This window comes from Armigeres subalbatus, chromosome 3 (genome assembly GCF_024139115.2).
Source record: "Armigeres subalbatus isolate Guangzhou_Male chromosome 3, GZ_Asu_2, whole genome shotgun sequence".
In the NCBI taxonomy this organism is placed as follows: Eukaryota; Metazoa; Arthropoda; class Insecta; order Diptera; family Culicidae; genus Armigeres; species Armigeres subalbatus.
The window spans coordinates 315,856,648-315,875,862 of NC_085141.1; the positions used below are offsets into that span (position 1 = coordinate 315,856,648).

At 42.5% G+C, this 19,215-nt stretch overlaps 1 protein-coding gene across 2 annotated transcripts in view; it reads right to left on the reverse strand.

Annotated features, from left to right (window-relative positions):
- Positions 1-1,666: 1,666 nt before the first annotated feature.
- LOC134225377 (Y+L amino acid transporter 2) overlaps positions 1,667-19,215 on the reverse strand; it is a 53,276-nt gene continuing 35,727 nt past the window's right edge. For both annotated transcript variants that reach the window (XM_062705394.1, XM_062705393.1), the window contains exons 3-8: positions 5,876-6,094; positions 5,502-5,772; positions 5,326-5,446; positions 2,878-3,081; positions 2,665-2,814; positions 1,667-2,603 (exon numbers count right to left, since the gene is read on the reverse strand). In XM_062705394.1, coding sequence (XP_062561378.1) covers positions 2,367-2,603; positions 2,665-2,814; positions 2,878-3,081; positions 5,326-5,446; positions 5,502-5,772; positions 5,876-6,094 — 1,202 coding nt within the window. In that variant the 3' untranslated portion in view covers positions 1,667-2,366. The remainder of the gene's footprint in view (positions 2,604-2,664; positions 2,815-2,877; positions 3,082-5,325; positions 5,447-5,501; positions 5,773-5,875; positions 6,095-19,215) is intronic.

The following is a 19,215-nucleotide window of genomic DNA, read 5'->3' on the forward strand; positions in this document are numbered from 1 at the left end:
ATAAAGTTACGAAGGATGACAATAGGGTTTACATGGGGGATTTCAATGTGAGACTTTTACGTGCAGAGTCCTGCATAACGGAACTTCATCGCTGGTGCGTGGCAAGGATGTATTCTCGTATCAACTTAATAGGGTAAAGTGCCCAATAGTGGACCCCTAACCAATAGTGGACCCTCCAGCCATTTTTGCATTATTACAGCACAATGTCAACATTTTCGTATGAGATTCCATCGGGAGAACCTACCTTACAGTCCTATGATTTGATTACATGCATTGGAAATGCTATGGAAAGTAAAATTAGATGATTTTTTACATTTCTATAAAAAATAAACACGAGAGTGTCCATTATAGGAATATTTTGGGAGGTCCATAATAGGGAAGAAGAACGTCCCGAAACGGGACATGAAAATCCAATGAAGTGTCGACTATAGGGGAGCAATTTCCTATTATGGACCCCCAAGGGGTCTACTATAGGGCGAATTCAGTTAGACTTTAAAAAGTTAATTTTGACGAATAACGTCGTGTATTTGGGTGTTTTATGTATGTATCGAGAAGAGGAGACGCAGAGCTTGTTGTTTGATATCAAGCAGAATTAATATGTTGAAAATTTCTACTTCTTATGATAGGAAGAGCAAAATTCTGCTACTAGGGGGTCCACTATTGGGCATTTTACCCTAATTATCGCCGAGATCTCAGCATTTTTTGTGTATTTTGCCGAGGTGGGCACCGCCGAGTTTTAGCAAACTTATGCCAAAATCTCAGTAAAAGTGACATTTAAGTTGCTGAGATACATTAAATATCTTTTCAAAAATCAGCTATAAACCAAAGACATCTTAGGCTTAATATCTCGAAAATAAGCAACCTAATCAAAAAAATATTTGGTAGGCGTAGTAGCGGACACCTTCCTACATAACTGGTACCGAATAGTTTTTCGTGAAAAGTTCCTACTGCTGAAAAACCCGCGTTAGATGTCTTTCGCCATATAAACTTCAGGTGGTTAACTCATGCTGGACATTTTTACATATACGATAGCGCCTGGATGCTGGTAGCGGCGGGGAGGCAGTGGAAAAGGTCGAAAATTTTCAATATTTCGGAAGCCAGTTAGTGTCGGACGGCGGACCTAAGTTCGACATAGAAGCACAGCTCAAGAAGGCTAGGACTGCCTTAGATTTTGTTTTAAATCTAGTGTTATTTTACACCTTACCACGATTCGAATATTCAACCCTAACGTGAAATCTGTGTGAGACGGGAAGTGTATCAGCAGAGACCACGCAGAGACTGCAAGTATTTATCAAACGATTTCTAAATTTTACGAGTTTAGTGGCATCACAACTATGGTTTCGAATGGTGAGCTTTATCGACGATGTCATCAAAACCCCTCCCAACAGAACTTCAAGAGCGTAAATGGAGGTGGATCAACCACACTTTACGAAAGAGCGGAGATAAAATCTGAAAGCAAGCGCAGGAATGGAATCCGGCAGTACATTGCAGCAGAGGCAGACCCAGCGGCTCGTGACGACGACGCCTAAACAAAGAAGTACAGGACGTCGATTGGAATCTGACATGGGTCCCGGTAAAGGCTGAAGCGAGCAGCCACTGAGGATGGATGGATATCTTTGGATTGGGATTGAGACTGTGATATTAGAAAAACAGTTAAATATTCGTATTTGCTACATTTGTAGAGATATGTATAATATTTGATAAATGTAAAAGCGACGTATAGCAAAACTTTAATTTACAATTACATAATACAAAAAGATATATATTTATGTACCTATATGAATGTGAGAAACCAATACAAAACTTACATCTAGCCCGACGTTATTTTTTTCCATGAAGCAGTCTTCAATTATTATTTGTCATTGTGTTAATTCGTTAAGATCTAGAACATTTTCTCTAGCTCAGAAACATAATTGAAACTGTTATACCAATGAAGAACGCTAATGTAAGATCACTGTAACCCTGCCCTGTATATGTTTAAGATAGCCTCGCAGAGGATAATGCTAAACATGTGTCGATAGTATTATTTCGAATATTAATCTGATGTCAATACGATATATTGCGTTGAGCCTTATCATTAGAGAGAATAAGATTGCATGCTGAACTTGGTTTGATTGTACTAAACATAATGTAGATTATTTACATCCTACATGAGATATGTAGCGAAGCGCCTTAAAGGCACTGTTGGAACATTGTTTCGTTAACTATTGTCGTGCAGTGTTTGTGTTTGCTTGCTTATAATAATAATTTACGTGTGCTCAAATGTGCGTCCCATCTTATCACGAGCCTTAACTCGTAGCGAGCAGTCTATTTACAGCGCGGTACCCTGCATTAAGGTGCGACAACTCTTGCCGTACATCTCCCCGCTAGTCGTTCTTTTCCGTGTTGGGCATGCAGAGGAAGAGTTTTGCACAAACTGTGTTGATTCGTTGCGAGGTTTGGGCCAGCCATTCCACGGGTTTGTGGATAGTGATGTAGTAGACCGGGATGCCCAACACGATGATCGCCGTCCCGATGGCAACTTCCGTGGGTGATTCGAACACGGAGAATATAACCAAGAATCCGGCCGTCAGGAGGAAGATGATGGGCACGACTAAGGACACCTGAAATGGGAAGGGCGGTTAGATTATGTGACCTGTGGCATGTACTCGTTGAGTTGCTTACTTTAATTGGTCGTTTGGCTTCGGGATGCTTCTTACGAAGCCTAAGCAATCCAGATACGGAGATAAAGATGAACAGTATCTCGACGTAGCTTACATAGTTGATTATCGAAAAGACATCACGAATAAACAGCAAGAGGAGAGTGAGAAGGCACTGCAATCATAGATATAATTTTAACTGGAAATCTGTAATACGTCGTTATTTGTTCAAACCTACCAAAAAGATCAACGATGGAATTGGGGTGAGGCAGTTGACGTTGATGAGCGAAATTGCCGCTGGAAGGTGTCCGTTGCGTGCTCCCACGAAGAACAATCGAGACGAGGCGAAAATTGCGCCGTTGAGTGACCCGAACGTTGAACATGCCACGAAGAGTGGCATAACCCAGGCCATGAAACCTAACATTTTATCCGCAAACGTGACCTATAATTAAGAAAATTAGTCTGTGTTCGATAGCTTAAGATTGGGGATTCCCAAACAGTTTAGCTGTGCGAACCATATGTCAATGTACTTTTTGGGTCTCAATTTCAGGGGGATTTGATGTTTGTTAACGAGCTAAACAACGTGTGCAAATTGTGGAAAATACATACTTGGAGGAACTACCAAGCCTAAGAAGAGAGATCAATCCTATATCCTTTTCACCACCTCCATATGTCATATACCGCCTGAATACAAAATCAGTCATTTAGCAATGAGCACATGGAACACAGAAGCTAATGAGAATATCGAGTGTTTCCCCGGAATTAATCTGATCATCACACAGCTTGTTTGGAAGATTATGATTTTCATTTCATTATGGAAAAGTTAAACATTTTTTCCTCTATGTGGTGGGACGCCCAAAATATAGAGGAAAGCTTATCCTGTCGGATATTATCCTAGTTTTGAAACTCCTACATTACGGATGCGATAAAAATAGGTGCTTGAGTTTACCTTCGGTGTTGATACCCGAAATATTGGTGTGACTATGAATCGGTATGATCATAATTCTCCGTCGTGGGACGCCCACATTCACTGCAATAAAATTCTGTGCAGAGTTCTTACCTCTGCGTTGATCACAATTCTGCGTGATTTAATACCCACTTGCATTGTGATGTTATTTAGCGTCTAGAGTCCTTCCTCTGGTGAGACAATTTGGAAATAGAATGATCACAGTTCTGCTCGCATGTGATGCAATAGAACTTAGCACTTATGATTCTTTTTTTTTGTGTTTGTGAGACACCCGGAAGATTGGTGTTATTGTGAAACATACTGGTCGCAAAATGGAGCGCCCACTTGCAATGGGAAAAAGTTTAATGTTTATGTTTCTTCCTCTGCGTTAATGGGGCACCCGTAAGATGATTGGTGCATTTGTGGGTGGGACCCCCGTATGCAATGTAAAAGAATTGAATGTTTGAATTTCTTTCTTCTTGTTGATGGAACACCAGCGAGAAGATTGGTGTTATTGTGTATTTTAATGAACACAATTCTGAATAGCGGAACAACAATATGCAAATAAAATAGAGTTTAGTGCCTACGTACGTTTTTCTGTATTGATGGGACGCTCGCGAGAAACTGGTGTGATGGTAGATCAAAATGTGAAAATTTCTGCGTATTGAAACGCCCACATTTATCGCAACAGAACTCAGTACTTGAGTTTCACTTCTTCTTTGGTAGAACCACATAAAAAAAGTAATGTGGTTATGAATCATAATGATCATAGTTGTGCGTCTTCGGTTGACCACATGCGCTATAATAAATGATGGGGTATGACTTTTTTTCTTTGCGTTGGTTGGATATTCCCAAGAAGAATAGCGTAATTGTTGATTAAGGTGGTTATACAACAAAGCCACAAATCGGCCATCTTGGAGACCACGTGCTTTTTCTAATGATTTTTCAAGAGCACGAATTGAGAGAACCACAACGCCCATGGGGATGAAACATTCGTAGATCGTTTGCTTACTTATGCTAAACAATCGACTTCAATTTCAGCATTGTACGAAAATTATTACGCTAGATTTGAACTTTTGATAATAGGAGTAGAAAACCGCGTGGTGAATTTAAAATTCACCACTTGGCTTGATTGTACAATCACCTTAAAGGATCACAATCCGAGCAACACAAATCAAAGAAAAATGGTTGCAGCAACTTGATTGTGACTAAATCCGGTCACAAATCAGTTACAGTAACCTATGTGAAACATGTTTGCTGCTAGGGAATTCTGCGTGGTGGATTCCCCACTTGTATCGCAATAGAATTTAGTTCCGAATATTTTGAGTGGTTTAAAACCTGCATGCACAGTGATGAAATTTTATGCTTGGACTTTTCCCACTGTATTTGTGGGACGCCCGTAAAAGGAGAGGTGTGATCGGGATGATAAAAATTGCGAAGAAAATATGGAGATCTAAAACGATCTTTTATCAGTGTTACCCAGAGTAAAACACAGTCGGCGTTCAATGAATATATTTTCAGCAACATCAGCTGTTCAATCATCAAGCCGTGGTTGCAGATGTATATGTAGATGTATTTGAAATATCTCTTAGTTTCCATTCACACATCTGGTCGAACAAGTCATGGGGAAAAATAATTGAAATTAATTATCCAAAGGCCTAAATAAGTCAGTTCTTCACAGCATTGCAATTAACTGTTTGGAAATTTCCTGTCTAAATGATGATTGTCTTATTTTCTTACCGCAACTGCTTGGGATGACAGCATCTCATCCGGAGGAAGAACAGCGAAATAGGCAATATTGGTGATGACATAAATGATTGTCACTGTGGGCATGCTAATGCAAATTGCTCGAGGTAAGTTTCTAAAAAAAAATATTTCGGTTATTAAGCATCAAAAGATTATTTGCATATTATTACCGGTAAGGATCCTTTAGCTCCTCCGTAACAAAGTTCAAATAGTTCCATCCAGAGTACGAAAACAGCCCGTTGTAAAACGCCAGCGCAATGAACCCGGGTTGGATTTTTGAATTTTCAAACGGATTCTCCAGCAGCTCCGTATTTCCACTGAACAGATACCACGCACCGGCCGCAACGATAACCAACAGAGCTCCAACCTTCATTCCGGTGAAGGTTTCCGTCACCCGTGCCACCCATTTCACGTTGTAACAGTTGATAGCCGTAAGTAGACCTGTTTCATAAAAAAAACAACAATTTTTCATTTCATAATAAATTCAAATGAGATTCATAACGTGCAGCGGCGGAAGAAAAACGCCACCGTAATTGCAACCTACAGGTGATGAGAGCAGCGAGCAGCCGGACCGACTCGTACGGAGGCTCACACGTTGGCCACAGCGGCTGCAGCAGGTACTGGGCGAACGTGATGGCAGTGATGGCGTTGCCGGCCGGGACCAGAATCAGCAGCGCGACCCACAGATACAGAAACGCTGGCAGTGGGCCGAACGCCTCAGCGATGTACGCATAATCGCCGCCGGATTTGGGTATCATGGTGCCTGCGGATGGAGAAACGGAACATGAGAGAAGATGGAATTGCTGCAGCAGGTATGCATGCCTATGCTTCTTCGTTTCGGTGACTTGTGCAACGTGCAATTATTTAGATTATTCAAGGAAACCGGTTGAGAAATGGCTTTTTTGGGTATTCATGACTCTTTTGTATTTATTGGTTGAGTTATAATTTGTGATGATGCTCATAAATGTGTGGAAAGGTTTTTTTTATTCAATAAGTGTAGAGCGACAATAAGAGGAGAAGAACACTTCAAATTTAAGCCAATTTGACAAATTAAGTATTTGAACAAGAAATCTTGTTCAAATACTTAATTTGTCAAATCAAAAACAACTTTTCGGTAAGTTAAGGGACAAAGTGCTGATGATCTCATTACAATGAGTTTACACGAAGACGTCTTAAATTAGAATTGAAAAAAAAAATGCACTGGTCATTTTATTAATTAAATATGATGATTTGAAATGTCTATAGCTCTGTGATGTAAATAAATATTGGCACATTCTGATCCTAAATTTGGCGTCGTCCACTAAAAAATATGACAGAAAAACGTTTGTCATGATTCAACTCGAGAATGGATCAACCAATTGCGTTGTTTCATATTCTGCTCTGCAATGTGTTTATATACAGAAAAGGCTCTAAATTTGTATATAAAAATAATATGGATAAAAGTATGAAATTATGAACCAAACCGCTATTGAATATAATAAAATTATGAGCATTTAAAAAACAAAGTTTAAAAATATTAAAAGATAAATTGATAAATTTATTAAGCGAAAGAGTAGAACTTTAAAATCTCAAATACACATTAAGAGAGATGAAGACCAGACTGCCGGACCCACTAAACCCACCCAAGTAGCAGAGGGTTAATTGAATTACCCTCTCTTCTAATGCCCTTAACTCCCCCACTCCCAACCCCGGGATTACCTTATTATATCTGTGGGGGAAAACAGTACTGAAAGTACTCCTCCCAAAATGACACCTTTCACAGTGCCTTCCTTCGATGTTTTGTTCTACGTCTGAGCCATTTGGCTCTCTTTGTTGGTGCCAGCAAGCACACAAAAGCGTTGAGCCCTTGAGCCCTTTATTTTTTCCTAGTGCCATTCGCACCACATCTATTTTCTTTTTATTTTAAGAGCCATTTAGCTCTCAACGTACTCGCAAGCTACTCAGATAGTCACCGGCGGCGGATCTATCCAACTCCGACGGGGAGTCCCTCGGCGGCGGGAGCTCCCCTTATACCGACGACCCGCATCCTTAGAAGGCTGTTACATTACCAACACTACACTTTCACCTGGTTAGCAAGTTCTTAACTTCATACCTAGCATAGTTCATGCTCAAGTCCTACGCACATTCTCACTTCAACGGGTGACCGGATGAGTTCGGTAGTCAGACCAAAGATTCTGGGTGGAGATAGCTTCCGGTTCAGTGGTGCCCCGATGCACAGTGGCGGGCCCTCATACAAATCCCGGACAAAACCTGAGATTGCGTTCAAAATTTCACCACAGAGTAATTTTGAAACGTTACACAATAATACCCAAGGATCTTGATATATAACTTCATTTAAATATAGGGGATATTGACCTAAATCAGACATTACCCAGCTCCCTGTTAATTAGCTAAGGCCGAGGCTAAGGCCTTATTTTATTATTCAAGTGGTTTGCTAAAATTAGCACCATTCACAAAATTCTCTAGAAATTTAATTGATGTTTTTGTGCATTTAAAGAATTTCAATGTATACGGGGTATTAGACAGAATGAGACACTGGGCGATGCACCCTAAAAAAGAAAAAAAAACTCTCTTTAATATGTCCACTAAGTAAGCAAGGATGCTAATATAATTTTCAGAGTTATTAATTGATTTGCTCTATCTGATTTTAAAATTTCATTTACCTATAGGGGATATTTGGCAAAATCAGACACTATTCAACCCATAGGAAAAGTCACATTTCATTGTCCAGATAATTCGCCGATTTTCACAAAATTTTCTCGAGCTTTCAACTTGTGTGTTCTGATAAATTGAATAAAAACGGTTCAACGTATAAGGGATATTGGACAAAATGGGACACTGAAGGGACCCTGCAAAAAAGGAATAGCCTTTTAATATGCCAACAATAGTCTTCAAGGATCTTAGTACATTGCCCTAAAATGAAAATTGATTTGATGTTATACTTTTGAAAATATTTTTAAATTATAGGGGGCATCAGACAAAAACAGACACTAAACATATTCCCAGTGAATTGTCCGAGGATAACACTATTTCATCGTCCTGAATTCCATAACTGACAGTAACTCATTTGATGATCTCCTCGAATCTTAAATGTGTATCATCTGAAGCATTTTATAGGGGGTATTAGACAAAATGAGACACTTATCCGTGTTCAAAAATATATGGGAGGCCTATTTTGATATTTCCATAACACAAGTCAAGGTTTTCCCTGTCTTTTCGATTGTTGTGAACATATGCATTAGCAAAATCCTCTTTTTGTAGGGGAAATTGGACAAAATAGGACACTTCCAGTATTCTAACGGCAAAGGGGTCGGCACCATCAGATTCTTTGGATTTTTGTGATTTTTTTTAGGTAATCTCAAGATAGGGTAAATCACTACTTGGGCCTATGGACCCGATTCCCGGCTCACTGCACAGAAAACTAACATTTACACTTTTTGGAAGCCGTAGGTTTATGGTTGATAATTTTAAAAAAGTCTCCCATTTATTTCGCACAATACTCAATATTTTTCAACCATTCATTTCACTCCTAATTGGTCCAATTATAGAAAATAAAAATGTGCATTCCGAACAATCACTCTCCGTTGCTACACCACTGAGCCGGAGTGAATCTTTCCATTTTTACAAAACGGTATTTTCATATAAACACCTACCTGAAAATCGTCACAGTTCTCGATACAATCATTTCTGGAAGCTGTTAATCACCACACAATAATTCTAAACTCACGCACTTTAATATTTTCTATTTGTTTGTTTCACTAGAACTAATATAAACATATTAGAATACATTTAAAAATGTATCCTCAAACCGAACAAAAATTCACCTCGGCCTAAGAACTTCTAGCCGCACCGTGCTGCCAGAAGGCCAGAAGTCTTTTTTAGTATGAACAAAATCCTTCAACGTTCATAGGAAAACCACGGAAAACTATCTAATTAGTTGACCGTATCATGTTATTTGTAATTCTCTCGATTTCAAAAAGTGACAAAAATATAGTTTTTAAGCGTTTGGAAGTAATTTGGATGAGTGAATATATCTTTTTAACCAAATAAAAATTATAAATAATACCATCTGGCATCATGTAGCCATAGAACGTACTTATTTTTGTTTACGTCGCATTTTCTACCGTCCCGAGAGAGAATGAGAGTAAGGTGTTGAGAGATTGAGCGAAATTTTGCTTAGGCCGGGAACCGGTTTGGAAGTAGGCCGGAAATGAAATCGCTATGACTGAAATTAGTGCTGGACCTCGTTAATTTAAATCAAATAAAAGCTTTTTCAAACCATGGTTACTACGAAAAGCTATTTTTAAGCAGAAGTGAACCCCATTGCAGTATTGCACGGCACACGAAATTTAGGAAAAGTTGCTTCCTGTCATAAATATCAATTAAATAATGCAGTCGCATGCATGTTAGGCCGGGAATGGGGTAAGAAACCCTATGTACATACCGTGGTTGAATTGCGTAGTTTTTTTGGCTCGAATTTGCACACTGCACAATGGTCCAGGATTCAGATTTACGCGGAAAGATGCATTTTACGCCAAAACTATATTTTTTAGAAAAAACTGTTGTTCTACAAAATTGTTCGAAGTAGTAAGGCCATCATTATGGTTCTACCAAAAAATAGGGTGGCCCATCATATAAAAAAAAATAGAAAATATTTTTTTTATTTCTCAGAATATTGACATGTTATGTTCTACAAAGTTGTAGCGCAGCTTATTCCAATCAATTTTGCTAAAAAAACTTTTTCTGTAGCTCTTAAGTTGGCTGATTTAGAGCATTTTTACCTAATTGGATTAGGGTGTACCTCAAAAAACTGTATTTTTAATCTACTTTTTTTGTTTTACATTTCTCGAAAAAGTCGTCTTCAGGTGACTTTTAGAGCTCAAAAAAATGCAACTTTTGATGGGTAAATATGCTCAATATCTTATTCCGATCAAAAGTTATAATCGTTTTTCTGTCAAAATTACATTTTTTTCATAAGTTGATATCTCCGGTTAGGGCAAACCAAAAATATATATTTACACGGCATTTAAAAGAGAAATTAATATTCTTTATTATGTCAAAAAATTGGGGATATATTATTTTCAAAACGGCTTTTCAAAACGCGTGTTTTGCTATAAGAATATCGTCTGTATCTTCTTCCGTTGTCGAGTTATATTAATTTGTTTGAAAAAACATGATTTTAGTAAAATTGATAAAACTTGAGATAAAAAAATAACATATCCCCAATTTTTTGACATAATAAAGAATATTAATTTCTCTTTCAAATGATGTGTGAATATATTTTTTTGGTTTGCCCTATCCGGAGATATCAACTTATGAAAAAAATGTAATTTTGACAGAAAAACGATTATAACTTTTGATCGGAAAAAGATATTGAGCATATTCACCCATCAAAAGTTGCATTTTTTTAGCTCTAAAAGTCACCTGAAGACGACTTTTTCGAGAAATGTAAAACAAAAAAAGTAGACCAAAAATACAGTTTTTTTGAGGTACACCCTAATCCAATTAGGTAAAATTGATCTAAATCAGCCAACTTAAGAGCTACAGAAAAAGTTTTTTTAGCAAAATTGATTGGAATAAGCTACGCTACAACATTGTAGAACATAACATGTCAAGATTCCGAGAAATAAAAAAAATATTTTCTAATTTTTTTTATATGGTGGGCCACCCTATTTTTTGGTAGAACCATAATGATGGCCTTACTATTTCGAACAATTTTGTAGAACAACAGTTTTTTCTAAAAAATATAGTTTTGGCGTAAAATGCATCTTTCCGCGTAAATCTGAATCCTGGACCATAGTGCACTGTGCGTCGCCTGGATGGTGCACCGGAGCCTGAAGAGCGTGTGTCCAAGAAGGTGAAAGACACTAGACAGGCACAAGTTGCTGAGCCACAAGCTGGCCCCAGTCAGCCATCGGTATCCGCCGAAGGGGATGCAAATCCTTGGCAGCTGGTCAACAGGGTGCGGAAGTCGAACACCCCTCGACCCGCGAAGAAGGTGAGAGACAGAGGCGAGGCCTTGCTGGTGAAAACCGACAAGGACAAATACGCCGATGTCCTGAAATCGCTGCGAGCGGCCGATAGCCTATCGGCCCTGGGCCAGGATGTGCGCAGCGTCAGACGTACCAAGTTCGGTGAAATGATCTTGGTACTGAAGCGTGCCGCGCAATCCAGCGGGGTAGCTTACAAAAAGCTTGCCCAGGAGGTCTTGGGTGACGGCGCTCAGGTCAGGTCGTTGGGTGCGGAAGTGACCCTCCAGTGTAAGCAGCTGGACGAGGTCACGACCGCGGAAGATGTCGTCTCTGCCGTCAAAGAGCAGTGCGGCACAGAGGTTGAGCGGTCCTCTGCAGGCATTGAAAGATCGAGTGAAGTGGACGAGCATTGATCAAATTGAATCATAGCATCCTATGCCAGTGAGTGAACAGCCTTGCTCAGATGGATACCAAACAGTGATTATGAGCGATCGTTGCTGCGTAAACAACGAGCAACAGAGTTCGCCAGTTCGCCAAGCCAAACTTGGTATGGTATCCAGGGAAGCTACGATTGGATCATTTGTGTTACGCTCGCTCTACTAGAATAAAACCAAAACACATCAGGTGTTCTGCTTTATTCACTCTGCTTTCAAGTAGCTGGGATGGAGGAGAGACAGTATCAAAGCCTCCCATGTAGTGTATCAGAGTTCCATTCTGATACCGGACTTAATTTTCCTTATGTCTGAAAAGATTTTTCTAACAGCGTGTGGTAACAACACTCATTGTTAGGTTACCAAGTGATTTGCCTCGCTCAGTTGTCTTCCATTGGTGAGCGATGAAGATCTTTAAACATTGAATCAACGAACGCCAAATTTCAACGATCTAGAAAGCATCAGCGATTAGGCCGCAGTAGAGCATCAAGTTGGCATGAATTTAGCCGATTTTTACTCATGATCTGATTTTTTTCAATGCCTGGTCCTCTGTACGTCTAAGAGGGGGATTCTTTGGCACGTAGGTAGCCTATCTCAGACTACCGGTGGCTGACGCCAAAAAGGTCACTGAGAAAGATAAGCTGAAGATCTGATGGTCAGTATGCCCAGTAAGCGTGCTCCAGCCACCTTCAGTGGACAGGTGCTACCGGTGCCTTGAGTCCGGGCACAAGTCTTATGACTGCAAGGGCCCAGACCGAAGCAAGATGTGCCGTCGCTGCGGCGAGGAGGGACACAAGGCGCAGGAATGCGACAAGGCACCTAGGTGCCTCATCTGCGCCAGTAAGAAGCAAGCCCGGAACCATGCTATGGGCGGGCCTGCGTGTCCCTTCGGAGAAGCCAATCGGAAAAAGCCGTGCAAGTAACACAGCTGAATCTGAACCACTACAATAGCTCGATCCGTGCAATCATCCAGAGGCAAGTGCACAGTTTCAGTTGCGCAGTTTCAAGTGAAATATCCATAAAAATATAGAAGGCGCGGGCCAAATAAACTTCGATCAAGGCATACGACACGGATCACACTCGAGCACGTGGAACCGACACAACAAAGGCATATTCCAAGAGCAGATTCATTGCACGCACTCAGCCATCAAAGGCATCCCAGCCCAGGATACAGAGCACACAATACGTCTCTGGAACAGGTGGTGAACCGATGCATGCGTAAGAGTGGTCGAAGGAACAACACACCGTTCGTTAGGAGGTTGCGACACCTGAAGGCCTTCGAAAGAGGGCCTTTTGTGCAAGCCTAACCAGCCACCATCACTCGACGGATAAACCACTAAGGATCGCGAGGAAGGCGAGAGTGCGGCGTGAAATCCAAGCGGAGGCAAGCCACTCGGCTCGGCCACATCAACGCCAAGACAAAGAGTGCATTAGTGCAAGCCATACGGAGACGGCGCAAGCGGTGCAAGCCATACGGAGACGGCGCGACATCATCTGAACGAGGTGGTAGTCGTGCGTGCGACATTCAGACTCGTCACATCCGAGGGACGCAACAAGCAAAAGTGCATCGTGTGAACGGCAGCAGTGGAACGTTGTGTCTGGCCAAGTGTTGCGCGAGAAACGTAAGTGTTGCGTTGAGTGCATCGCAGGTAGCCATGGCAGGCTGCATGGTACCACGTCGTGTGGTGAAGGAGTCATCGTGAGTGTTTAGTTGATAAGCAAAACGGAAGAAGTTAGGAGGCAGTTTTAGAGTAATATGTAGATACACGAGATGGTACAAATTTGCATTAGTAAACCGTCATGAATTGATACATCGTAATACTGAGAGATTTTTATTAAGTTTTGAGTCACCACTTATCGATCGTGTGATCATTTGTGCTAGCTTTTTGCATTTTTTCCATTGCTACGGTCTCCACTTTGACTTGTGTCGAGTCGTGCAACATATTTGATGGTCTTCGGTGTCTGGGATCGGTATCGCATCATCTGGTCGTCCTTGGTGCTTAGTGAAAGGTAACATGTAACTGTTACAAAGGTAACAGCCCCGGTCTGGTCTCTGACCTGGACTGGAGGGCAGACGAGGGCTACACCCATAGTGATCACCTAGCAATTCGCTTCAAGATCAACTATGGTGTGCAGCGTCCGAGGGCGGGTGATCCCTGTCTGGTCCGTGGGTGGAAGTCCAATCACTTCGACAGCGAATTTTTCACCGCGGCCCTGGGACTGGAGGCCAACACCGACAGTCTAAGCGGGGATGCGCTGGTAGCTGTCCTATCACGCGCGTGCGATGCTACTATGCCGAGGAAAGCCCTGCCAAGAAATGGCAGACGCCCGGCATACTGATGGAGTGCCGAAATTGCAGCCCTACGATCAGCCTGCCTCAAGGCTAGACGTAGAACGCAACGAGCCCGCACCGAGGAGGAAAGAGCGGTCCGCCGGGAAGTGTTTCGAGCTGCGAGACTGGCCCTTAACAAGGCCATTAAGAGCAGCAAGAGAGCGTGCTCCGACAACCTGTGCGAGGGTGCCAATGCGAATCCGTGGGGTGACGCCTATAGGATCGTGATGGCCAAGACCAAAGGGGGCTCTTCACCCCCCGAACGGTCACCGGACCGGTTGGCGAGGATTATCGAAGTACTCTTCCCGTCCCGAGCCACAAGTCCCTGGCCTCCTCCTGCGCTGCAAGGCGCTGGGAGTGTGGCCGAAATGGCGGCTCCGGTGACGAACGAAGAGTTACTTGCAGTGGCTAACACCCTTGCGATTAACAAAGCTCCAGGGCCCGATGGAGTTCCAAACAGTGCACTCAAGGCAGCGATCATAGCGAACCCGAACATGTTCAGGCTAGCTATGCAGAGATGCATGGGTGAGTGTTGTTTCCCTGAGAGATGGAAAAGGCAGAAGTTGGTACTGCTGCCGAAGGCCGGGAAGCCTCCAGGCGACCCATCGGCGTACAGACCAATTTGCCTGATCGACACGACGGGTAAACTGCTCGAGAGGATCATCCTCAACAGGCTCACCCCGTACGCAGAGGGTACGAATGGCCTGTCGAGTAACCAGTTTGGTTTTCGCAAGGGTAATTCCACGGTGGACGCTATTAACTTAGTGCTCAAGACTGCAGAGATAGCGATCCAACGGAAAAGGCGAGGAATTCAATACTGTGCGTTGGTGACACTGGACGTGAAGAACGCATTCAATAGCGCAAGCTGGGATGCCATCCCGCTCTCGTTACACCGGCTTAGCCTGCCGGTGGGACTGTACCGGATCTTGGAAAGCTACTTCCAGAACCGTGTGCTGCTATACGAGACCGATGCCGGTCAGAAAAGTGTTCCCATTACCGCAGGAGTCCCGCAAGGGTCAATCCTGGGCCCGGTACTATGGAACCTGATGTATGACGGGGTTCTGAAGCTAAAGTTCCCTCCTGGTGTGAAGATCGTCGGCTTTGCTGACGATGTAACCCTAGAGGTCTACGGGGCGTCATCCCCGAAGTAGAACTAACCGCAGAACACGCGATCAGCACTGTGGCGAACTGGATGAGTGCGAGAGGCCTTGAGCTCGCTCAACATAAGACGGAGGTGGTTATCGTCAGTAACCGTAAGTCGGCACAACATGCAGTTGTTCACGTGGGAGACGTCGCGATCACTTCAAAGCGGAGTCTGAAGATTCTTGGGGTCATCATAGACGACAAGCTTACCTTCGGTAGCCATGTCGAATATGCGTGCAAGAAGGCTTCGACTGCTGTGGCGGCATTATCGAGGATGATGTCCAACAGCTCCAAGGTGTGCGCCAGTAGACGTAGGCTACTGGCAGGCGTTGCCGCATCTATCCTTAGGTACGGCGTCCCGTCCTGGGAAAAAGCACTGGGGGTAACCAGTTACTTGCAGAAACTGGAGAGCACCTACCGCTTGATGTGTCTCAGGGTGATATCGGCCTACCGCACGGTATCGCACGACGCATCCTGCGTGATAGCGAGTATGATGCCAGTCGGGCTGGTCATCCGGGAAGACGAGGAGTGTTTTGAGCTACGTGGCACCAGAGGAGCCCGCGAGCGTACCAGGGTGACTTCGGTTGCCAGATGGCAGTGCGAGTGGGATAACTCCTCGAAAGGTAGGTGGACCCACCGGCTGATTCCTAACATATCAAGCTGGGTGGGGAGACCCCATGGGGAGGTTCACTTCCATCTGACACAATTCCTGTCAGGCCATGGCTGTTTCCGACAGTACCACCACAGGTTTGGGCACGCGGAGGTCCCCGTCTGCCCTGACTGCCCCGGTGTTGACGAAACTGCAGAGCACATACTGTTCGGATGTTCTCGTTTCGACGTCGAAAGAAGAGCAATGCTAGACGTTTGCGGCCGGGACACAACTCCGGATAACCTTATCCAGAGGATGTGTCAAGCGGTGGAGAAGTGGAACGCAGTCTCGACTGCAACCACTCAGATTGCCTGCAGCTTGCAGAGAATCTGGCGCGCCGAGCAGCAATCGACAAGCAGTACTAACTTGTGATTGGTTAGTTAGAGCGAAAAGTGCCGAACGCGGAGAAGTGTGTGAATGGTCTGCCCATGCAGAGGTAATGGTATGATAAAGGTGGGCATACAAGTCAGTCCCACATGGCATGAGAAGGGTGGGCACAAAAGTTAGACCCGCACGGCATGATAGGGGAAGTGGGGGTAGCACGCCCATAGGGGTTAAAACGCGCCACCCCTGAATAAGGTTAAATATCCCCATTTTGATTATTTTCAATAGTCTATACGATAAAGCAATGAAAAATATTGCCATTGGATACATATATTTCATGATTTTTCTCTAGTTATACATGAAAAACTCGAAAAAACGATTTTTGCGTGTTTTGATGCAATTCTAGCTCGGTGGAATTTAGTCTTTCTGTCGCTGTTATACATTGATAAATTAATAATTGAGCCATGAGCCATGCTGCTTACTCGTGTTCTTTATGTTCCGCACGAAATCGTCGTCAAAAATGATTTTAAAACGATTTTATGGGCCTTCAAACTTCTGAGGTCGGTGTGGGGCATTACGCCCATGCTCATTTCGTATGACCGAAACAGCTGAAACATTCGGTTAATTGCCTTAATGTAGGCAATTAAAATGAAAATCAGTACGATAAGCACATGCGCGTTTTAACCCATCCACTGGCGCATCTCACCCCGCATGGTTTCAAAATCATTTTTTTTCGGGTGCTTTTTAAAAATCAAATTTCTGTGCAATAAAATGGACAATTAGATATCTGTTATCGGTAGTCAGTCGCAGATATGCTGTTCTTCAGTATGCGCTGATGAAAACTGGCTGAAATGGTGGTTTTCATTGATAAAAATGGCATTTTCCTTAACGTGGGCGTCCTACCCCCAGTTCCCCTAGAGGTGAGCACACAAGTCAGACTCATAGGAGCGTTAGCGTGTGTGCAAGCATGGAGTGCATGAGCGTGAATCAAGGGTTTGGTGGGCATACAAGTTAGACCCACATGGCATGAGAAGGGTGGGCACACAAGTCAGACCCACACGGCATGACAGAGGTGCATCAGAGTATGTAGGGTGTGTTTGAGGGTGCGATAGAGTGAGCACCCCAGTAAGACTCGCATGGGACGGGTGCCTGTGTTAGCGAGAATGAGCGAGTACGTTAAGTACTGCCATCCCCCAGAAGTAGTATGGGTCAGTTCCAGCTGTCGATAGATTTAGAATAGCTTTAAACTGCTGTGTACGGTCGACTTTTATTTAACTTATCAATATATGCTCATGTTCACCATTTGCAATTCAAATTGCCATTTTAATGGCATTTTAAAAATTAGATCATGCCTCACTTTGTTTAGAATTATCCATTCGTCATCTCCTAATTATTTAAACGTAAAACTCAATCTTTCCCAAAGTATACGCACTAGGAACTTTATAGTACCACGATTTAACTCATCCCATTTCGCTAATACCATTTTTGTGAGGGGCATTATAATATGTAATCATTTAACGAATTATGTAAAGATTAGTGCATTTAAGCGGGAATGCGTCGAATGGTTCAGCATGGAGAATCAACAAAATTAGTAGATCGATTTAAAATTAGGATTCGTAATTATTTAAGTTGTTTATATTATCATAATTCTTGCTAGATGTAGCACCTTAATAATAATGTTCCTTGTACTGAACGATTGGTATGCAAATAAATAAAATAGAATTAGTAAATATATTTGACATAGACGACATAGACATTCTCATTATTTGTATATTGCATTCAATGTATATTGCAATTGTATATTGCAATTTCTTCATTCGATTGATATTTTGAATTGTGGACAATTGACTGTGACGAATAGCATAGACTATAATGTTGTATCGTTCTACTACACATTATTTAGTATTTTCACAAGGTTCGCTCCATTGTCAAAAGATCGTCCATTTCGAAAGAATCCATACCCAGAATGGTTCTCTCCTACTCTTATCCAAGTCCTCAAAGATAAACGAAAAGCATGTAAGAAAAAGCGGAGAAACCCTACTCCAGAGAATATTGCCTCCTATAAAGAGCTTCTAGCTACTTTCAAAGTATTGCACAGAGAAGCGTACCAGGTGTACATTGCTAGCGTTCAAAATGGAATTAAGGAGAATCCTAAATCTTTCTGGAAATTTGTCAACAGTAGGCGGAAGAATGCCGGCATCCCGGAAGAGATGAAGTATGGAAACAAATCTTCAACCAATGGACAGGACACCGCAGAGCTTTTCGCTGACTACTTCAAGAGTGTTTATCGAAGCGATCCCGTGAATGAAATTAATCCTCCAGACGCCGCTGCCACGGACTTTATGGATTTATCACGCGATGAAGTGGAACAAGGATTGTTGGAGCTAGACATAAGCAAGTCGGCGGGGCCCGACAAAATCCCATCTAAGCTCTTGAAGGAACTCAAGGATGAACTCGCAGGACCTCTTTTCTCTTCAATTCTTCGTTGTCATCTGGTTACTTCCCGCAACTATGGAAAATCTCGCACATAACTCCTATACATAAGAAAGGATCTCGTTGTAATGCGGAAAACTACCGTGGTGTCGCAATTCAATCCGCGATGCCGAAATTGTTTGAACGACTAGTTTATTCCCATCTCTACGAACGAATCAATGAACATGTCTCGACAGCTCAGCATGGATTCTTGAAAGGTAAGTCTGTTGTGACAAACCTGTGTGAATTCAGCTCCATGGTTACGGACTATATGTCTAAAGGCTATCAAGTTGACTGTGTCTATACGGATATGAGTAAGGCATTCGATGTTGTTGGGATAGACAGTATAATGCGCGCGGTAGCCGATTTTGGCATCGGAGGAATGTTGTTCGAATGGATTAAAACATATTTGTTGAGCAGAATTCAGTATGTGAGAGTTTGCAACAATACATCGGTTGCCTTCGATGTTAATTCAGGAGTTCCACAGGGTAGCCATTTGGGCCCGCTGCTTTTTGTCATGGTCATGAATAAACTCCCGTCATTTATGACCAACGCGATAGT